Source organism: Vigna angularis, chromosome 3 (genome assembly GCF_016808095.1).
Source record: "Vigna angularis cultivar LongXiaoDou No.4 chromosome 3, ASM1680809v1, whole genome shotgun sequence".
Lineage (NCBI taxonomy): Eukaryota > Viridiplantae > Streptophyta > Magnoliopsida > Fabales > Fabaceae > Vigna > Vigna angularis.
The window spans coordinates 32,876,895-32,885,359 of NC_068972.1; the positions used below are offsets into that span (position 1 = coordinate 32,876,895).

The 8,465-nt window shown below is 34.0% G+C and overlaps 1 protein-coding gene across 1 annotated transcript; it reads left to right on the forward strand.

Moving 5' to 3' along the window:
• Positions 1-518: 518 nt before the first annotated feature.
• LOC128195868 (uncharacterized) lies at positions 519-2,428 on the forward strand. Its single transcript, XM_052874565.1, has 5 exons — positions 519-988; positions 1,070-1,196; positions 1,308-1,586; positions 1,669-1,773; positions 1,857-2,428. The coding sequence occupies exons 1-5, from the start codon at positions 519-521 to the stop codon at positions 2,097-2,099; spliced, it is 1,224 nt and encodes a 407-aa protein (XP_052730525.1). The 3' UTR covers positions 2,100-2,428.
• Positions 2,429-8,465: the final 6,037 nt, after the last annotated feature.

The window sequence follows — 8,465 nt, forward strand, 5'->3', positions numbered from 1 at the left end:
AATTTTCACTCAAATTCTCACTGCGAAAAGTGTTTTATGCTGCTGAAAAAAAAAATACAATTAATGTTTGGTGGACAGCACACTTGAATTCACAAATTAATGTATGTACTTCAATCCTCGCAACTCAGTTAGATTTATTTTTTATTTGTCTTAGATTCTTCACGTCGAGAAGTCAACTCAGTTTCCAACTAATCCAAGTTAAGCCAGTGGACTCACAAGCTATACTAGCACTTACTCTCTTAACAACACTTAGTCACCCCCAAAAGTTCATTTAAGAAAAACAATCTTTTTATCTTACCACTGGGATTAAATTATTGGTGGTATTTAGATTAATGAACAAATAAGAAGAAATATTTTTGTTCCATTTTTAATGTTGTCCACAATCTTAAGTTCATATGAATGTAAGTCTTAAGATTAAACATTTACTAATACAGTTTTATTGCATTTATCTCTCATTGTACATTTTTCTAAATTTTCTTTTCTTCTATTGTATAAAAATATATATTATGTTCAAGAATATGGCATCAGGTCCTTCTGGCCCTCCTATTCCACCTTCAGGAAATTCTGATAAGGGGAAGGGGAAGAAATCTTACGTAGTGAAGTTGATGACACGTTTCAATAATGAAATTGGTTCAACCAGTCAACCAACTACACCTACAACTACCTCTACTACTAGATCTGTTCCACCTCCATTAGTTGTTCTTGGCTTCACTCCCACTCCACATCAAGTTCCTACATCTTCACCTACCTCTATTGGTACATCTTTTCCACCTCCGATACAAGTGCCTGGCTTGACACCCACTCCATACCAAGTGCCTCCTTATCGAATGGCTTCACTCTCTCCTAATGTTGGTTCTAACCCATCAACTCCGAGAAATTTTGCAGCATCACCTGGTATAGAGGATGCAGATCCACATTCTAGTTCAGCCGCCAATAACATGGAAGAATGTTCCAATAGTCGTCCAATCATTACACCCATTGGAGGAGGGTAAGAAAAAAAATAACTCAATTAATATATAGACAATTCATTGTTGTATTATTGTAATGTTTGAGTTTAATTTTGTTTTAGCTTTTATCCTACAAAAACTGCATCCAAGGCAATCACAGCCACCATCAAGGAACAGTTTGATGAGCCATGGCTAACATGGGGCTCAATCCCTAAGTCAACCAAAGATGTCTTCTTCGAACGTTTTAAGGTAAACACTTTTCATTCCTAATCCTGTTACAAGTCAATAGTTGGTGTCCTGCATTTAATTTATACTTTGAACTTGTTTACTTATTCAAACCTATTATTTCTAATATAACAGAGAAGGGTTTCATGGAAGCCTGAAGATGAGGAAAAGGTCAAAAAAAATTATCACACCAAGGCATCTCATAGACTCTCAGAGATGTATAAAAAAGCTAGAACTCTAGGAAAAAGACCTGATTGGCTGGGGGACGATACTTGGAATGATCTTTTGGAAAAGTGGAACATGCCACTTTATAGACAAAAGTGTGAAACGGCAAAGAAGAATCGGACATCTGAAAAGGGTGGTTGTTTGCACACTGGAGGATCTATAAGCGTGCATGAGCATGCTATTCGTTTGGTATATAACTTGTACATTTTTTTTGTTATATTTGTAATCATAAACTTTACAAATATTTATTAACAACTCCTTTTGTTTGCAGTCACAAGAGCTTGGTCGGTCTGTGCATGTTGATGAAATATTTCAGCAGACACATATTCGTCAATCAACAGGAGAATTTGTGGACGAAAGGTCTAGGCGGACCCATGTAAGTTTGTACTAACTCTATCACATTATAAATTTTTGGTTTTTAAACCTCATGTGTAATGATAATATTTATTCATTTAACAGGAACAATTTGTTGCAAAATTTGATCAAATTAGATCTGAGACTGCATCTGTTGGTGTCTCAACATCTTCTCCTCTAGACCCTGCGGAGGAGGAAAGATTGAGAAATCGATGTTGGTTAGAGGCTGCTGGTGGAAAATACAAGGGACGCGTATACGACATTGGAAATGTCACTTCCCAAGATGACTGTGTTGATAGTTACATCCAACAAACACAGGCATCTTCTACTGCTCAACCTCAAAATTGAGAAGAAATTCTTAACCTGAAATCGCAGTTACAACAATATGGTCAGCAGCTTCAAAATCTTGAAGGCTTTATTGGCGTCCTCCTGCCATTCCTTCCGCCTTCAGCCGCCGCGGCTGCACAACAATTTTTAAACCTTCCAAATCCTCAAGTTCAAAATGACGTACCCAATATAGTCCAACCAGAACAGCAACCTCCAGAACAGCAACCACCACACCAGCAACCACCAAATGAACAACCACAAGATGGAAATGATTACATGCATTATTAGGCATTTTATAGAACTTATTTCCATTACTGTTGAACTTATTTAGAACAACAACTACAATCTGTTTATGAACTTACCAAATGTTGCAGTTATATTGATGTAAACAATATTTATGTATTCATAAATGTTTCCTTTGTGGATTAAGTGTATCTGAAAACCTTATTAAATTTATATGTCAATGTGTAATGTATAATGTCCAGGTTTGTTTATAACAATGCTGAATGTTCACTATAATGTCCAGGTCTGCTTGTATATTGTGCATGGGGGAACTGCTATATACAGAGAATTTATTTAGCTCCTGTTAAACCATTATATACGGATATATCCGTATATAACTTATATACCGAAATATCCGTATATAATTTCCGTATATAAGTTATATACGGATATTTCCGTATATAACTTATATACGTATAAATCCGTATATAATTTCCGTATAAAAGTTATATACGGATATTTCCGTATATAACTTATATACGGATAAATCCGTATATAATTTCCGTATATAAATTATATACGGATAAATCCGTATGTAAACTTAGCTACGATGGTATTATATAGGGATTTTTGTCCGTATGTAATCCGTATATAAACACAAAATATATACGAATTTTGGGTCTTATATACGGATTTTTGCTGTATGTAATACACTTTTTTCTTGTAGTGTTAACCTAGTTTGTTGACGAGTGTTTCTACAGTAGAGTTAACGAGTGCTGCTATAGTAGATAGATCGATCGGTCTTGGATGCTAACTGTTTGGCCTAGATATCATACTATATAATTTTTTATTTAATAATAATAAATTATATATTAGTTTCAAATTCTGTTATAAAAAATAAATATATAATACAATTTTTTTCTTCTATATATTTATAAAAACTTAATATATAAAAGATTCATAAAATAAAAAATGCTAATTATTAAATTAATATTTCACTATTTTTTTTAAGAAAGAGAATAAATGAGAAATAAGAACACAAATAATGACTTTTTGTGTTTAATTACTTTTTCTAGAAACAAAAGAAAACAAAATTTATGAGAGTTTGGAATGAATACAATATGTGATAAACAAAAAAATGGAAGAAAAAAAAATTGTCTTAATAAATTTTATCCTTCTAATCAATTCATATATATATATATATATATATATATATATATATATATATATATATATATATATATATAACTTAAAAATTTTAAAAAAGTTGGAGTGGTCGTGGCTACACCACCTCCTTTAGGGGCTGCATATATACTTAACACTACAGTAAAGAAAGACATTATCGACGGCTATAATCCATTATCGACGGCTTAGCGACGGTCAGATGACCATCGGTAAATCCCTTGTCGTTAACCATTATTAGCTATTTTGGTTTAGTGTATTGTTGACAATCTACGCTTGAAAGGTCTATTAACAGTGCTAATAAACATGGAGCATAAAAGGTCTAATTACTTTAACTTTTCACTGGTTTTGTAAGGTTGAGTACTTGTTTTTTAAGGCATTTAAAGGAAGAATTATGTTGTATTATTTCTCTCAAATTTTGGTAAAAATTAGTTTTAGTCCTTTCATGTTTTGGTGGATTTTAAACTTTGTCGTTAGGGATTAAATTGATCAAATTTCAAAATATACAAAAGACCAAAACTACCAATTTTAAAATGTAGTGACAAACCAATTTTGACTAAAACATGAGTAACCTAAAACACATTTTTTCAGGTCAACGAAGGCTAAAAAATTAACTAAAATTATGAATCTTAGTACTAACCTTATAAAACTAATACATGGCCATTAACAGATCCAGAGGCTTTCCAAATGATTTGTTGTATTCTAATCTAACACATTAGTCACTCTAATTTATTCATTCACTAATAGCCAAAATGCTTTACTTTTAAGTATGAATTTGATTTAAAGTTAGAGGTTAAAAAGGGCAAACAAGTTTTGAATTCATTTATATATCCCCTTCAACTCATATAGACATGTACTAACAATACTAATTATGCGTTCAATTGAGCAAGGTGAAGATAAAAGTAGATAGATCATTTTGAAAATATTATTACAACAAGCACATAGACCATCTTGAAAATACTGTTTACAACTCTTTTGGCCATTTCCACAACACTTATTTTCTCACTACCGTAAATTCTTATTCTATGATTTTTTAGATCATTGGTTTTCAAGTTCAAGTAAAAGAACTTACAGTAGAAACAATCGATTATTACATTTGATTTGGAGTTGTGATGTAATATGGACTTAGATATACTTACCTGTAAAATTGAATGAACATAGAACACAATTCTATGCCTTCTTGAATTCTCCTCTTTGTTTGATAGTCTAATTGCAAGTATACCAACATGCATCAAGAACCCCATTCCAAGCCTACAGGCTCTTTGTTTGATAGTCTTGGACTCATCTTAACCAATCACAGAAGAAAAAGAGTTAGCTTCAGAGACAGAACTCACATTTAATAAGCAAAGGATTTAATTTAATAAACAAAGGATTTTACTTGCAAGATTGGAAATTAGGCAAGGGGGAAAATGAACAGATTATGCTGCTAACTTTCTTGAATAAAAGTTCAGAATATGGACTTTGATGAAATACCCTACCTTAATGTGGTTATTATCTTTGGTTCTTGAAGGGCTGCTTGTAATTTTCTGGTGCTCTTGGGATGAACCAACAAGGGGAAACATGATGAATACAAGAGAAGAATGAAAGAAGAAAGAAATGAGCTTTTGCTGAACTCCCATTCTTCCAAGTGCAAATTCAAACTCAATCTTAATCTCAATCTCAGACTCCAATTCCAAATTTTTACTTTTAGCTCATACATATGCAAAGTAAATTTCATTTTTTTTCATAATTAATTATAACAAACCTCATCGATTCAATCTTGGATTCAAAAGACACTTGCAGATTATCATAATAGCATAAATAGGTGACCAAAACAAACAGTTCAGAAATACAGTGTAGGGTAAGGTAAGGTCGAGAAAGTACCTGTGGGGAAAAGTGGAGTACTTAGTCATTGGCACCTTCACGATGTTCCTCCCTTAACAACCTTCGTCACCCTCCTTACCTGGACCACCCTCTCTTCGAACTCATCATGGACCTTCGCCTTCTTCGTGCCGGACCCGAACCCCGTGTCCTACTTCACCATGGCTTCGAAGACGTCATTCCCAAGCATGGAAACGCCGCTGAAGGCGAGGCTGTAGAGCTCCACGTAGGCTACGACAATCTCGTCCTCCGTCTCGAGGGGGCCATCATCGAAGGAGGGAGGGGCGACAAATCCCTCCGAAGGCTCTAGGGGGTTGACGTTGTCGAAGAATGAGGTGTCGATGTCATTAGAGGGTTTGCATTTGACGCAGAGGAGGGAAGGGTGGTGTTGGGGTTTGGCGAAGAGGAGGGAGACGGTGTGCGGCGGCAAAGGCAGGAGAGAGAAGCGGGAAGTGTGAAAAAATGGCCACCATTGAACGAGTGAGATTAGGGTTGAGAGGTTTTTTTTGGGGGGGGGGGGGGGGGGGAGGGGGCGAGGGGGGCGACGGGGGAGAGAAGCTTTCATAATACTGAATTTGGGAGAATGGGATAGCGAAATCCCAAGTTCTAATTTCACTAAATTAAACCTTACCGAAGGGCGCATTCCTTCGGTACTGTCACTGCCCAATTACCGAAAGACAAAAAAGACCGTCGGTATTAATCCTTCGGTAATAAGCATATTTCTGGTAGTGTAAGGATAATGATACTTTGACACTAGAATTTGACAAACTATTGCATCAGACATGTATCGCGATTTTATTGGGTCATGTTGAAAGTGTTTTAAAAAATAGAAAATGAGGTGAAAATTTAAGGACTAGAGAGTTTTTGTTTTCGCGCACTAGTACAAAACAACGTATAACGTCTATCGTGAAAAGTGTTTTAAAAAATGTGGAAAGTGTTTTAGAATATAGAAAAAATAGAAAATAAATTTTCAATCTCCTGTTCAAATTTTTATTGAATTCAGCAACATTTTGATGTCTAAAGCAGGGGCATTCGACATTTTATATCCTTTTACATCGAATTACAATTTTAAACGACGTTTAATAATTATATTTATTTACAAAAATATCACCGGTCATTTTTAACGTGTGACATATACGTTGTTTTTGTACTAGTGCGCGAAAACAAAAACCCTCTACTCCTTCAATTTCCACCTCATTTTCTATTTTTTAAAACACTTTCCACATGGCCCAATGACATCGCGACATGTATATGGTGTCAAAAGTTTGTCAAATTCTGGTGTCAAAATATCATTATTTTATACTTAATTGGTCTCTATAATTTCTTCATCGTTTGGAGACAAAAAGAACTAATGAATATAGTGTTGAGGTGTTGAATGACCAGTTTGATTGTGAAATCATTTTAGTATTGTTTGACTAAAGAGCGGAATAGGTTATTATCATCAAGCTATATTGTAATGGAAAATTATTATGTTTGAAAAAGGTGTATATCATATATGAATAAAACAAAATGAGATATTCAATGCATTAAAACAAAGGTTAAAGAATTAATGTGACACATACTGCACAAGAGATGTGTTTACCGGTTTTATTACTCCGTCTCATGTTTTCTCTGATATTTGTCACATAATTGTTCAATGAAACGGTTGTTGAAATAGCAAAGAAACAAGTGCAGGTTGGTGCAACGTTAACATACTGGATTAAGACATTTATCTGTCTTACCATTTCTCTCTCAAAGTTCTTAAGGATTATTTAATTAAATTCAAATTCAAAGTTATTATAATTCAAATATTTGATTAAAAAAATAATTTTTCCGACTTACGTGTGTATATGTTAGTGAAGACAAGTAATCACATGCACAAACATGTGATACCGACCAAGACCAGCAGCAACTTTGACTCAGCTTCATGAAAAAGGAATATTTAAATTGATTAAAATATTTTAACTAGCCCTTTCTAAATTTTCAACTTTGAATAAAATAAACTGTAATGAGTAATAATAAAATAATCTTTAGTAACATAATAAATTAATGTCATATGATATTCCAGACGGAGAGCACTTTGTGTTTGTTTTAAGGGGAATTCTTTGATTTTCGTGAGTAAAATGCTAATAAAGAAAGCTTGCATATTTTAATAACATTTTATTGAGTTTCAAATTTTGATTAAACATTCGAGTGATATAAGTTGTTATAACGCAATTATTATAGAGACGAAACTTTCAAATTAATAAATGTTTTACTTAGTTGATACACGTAAACTATTATATTTAATTCTTATCGACACAATTATTCCTATACAACAACGAGATGGTCTTTTTTTTTCAAATACTAGTTTGTCGTCTTATGTAGAGACAGAGCAATTTTCTTCTTTTGTATCTTCTTTCTAACTTGCGTGTTAATCCAACTAACATAACTGTAATATTAGTTTGTTTTACTGTTCATATATACATCTTTTCTGTAATACTTTCAGCAGTTGTTAATGAAAAATAAATCTCGTTTTCTTTCCCTCTCTTTACATACACTTTTCTCTCTGCATAATTCTGTAAAATATGTTAAGAGGCTAACAGTGGTATCAAGAGTTAGGTTGTGAGATCTGGTGAAGAGTTGTAAAGCCCAAGAAGACGTTTCAAGAAGAGAAAACTCGTGGAGTAGTGATGGTTGGAATGATTCACAGCAACCTGCCAGTGTTTGATGGCAAAGGCTACGACGATTGGTGCATTAAGATGGACTTGATCCTTGGTTTCCAAGAAATGGATGAAATTGTCAAGAAAGGTTTCAAAGAACCTTCGAAGGATGATTCAGAAGAGGTGAATAAATTGTACAAAGAGAACAAGAGGTTGGACTGCAAAGCCCGAAGGTTGTTGCACCAATGCATATCTGCGACAATTTTCCAGAAAGTATCGAAGGCTGCCACGGCAAAGGAAGTGTGGGATATACTGCAAGAGGGCTATGACAACTCTGGAAAGGTAAAAAAGATCAGGTTGCAATCTCTACAAAGACAGTATGAACTTCTGAGCATGGGAGAGCAAGAAACGGTTGTGGAGTACGTTGGAAGAATCCAAATCATGGTGAATGTGATGAGAGCTTGTGACAAGATCGTAAAACACAAGAAGATTGTTGAGAATG

What these genes read in the sequence shown, in the direction of transcription:
- LOC128195868 (XM_052874565.1), top strand. Translation starts at nt 519, where the DNA reads ATGGCATCAGGTCCTTCTGGCCCTCCTATTCCACCTTCAGGAAATTCT. An exon ending in ATTACACCCATTGGAGGAGG is followed by an intron (nt 989 to 1,069) that starts GTAAGAAAAAAA and finishes ATTTTGTTTTAG; the next exon opens with CTTTTATCCTACAAAAACTG. An exon ending in TCTTCTTCGAACGTTTTAAG is followed by an intron (nt 1,197 to 1,307) that starts GTAAACACTTTT and finishes CTAATATAACAG; the next exon opens with AGAAGGGTTTCATGGAAGCC.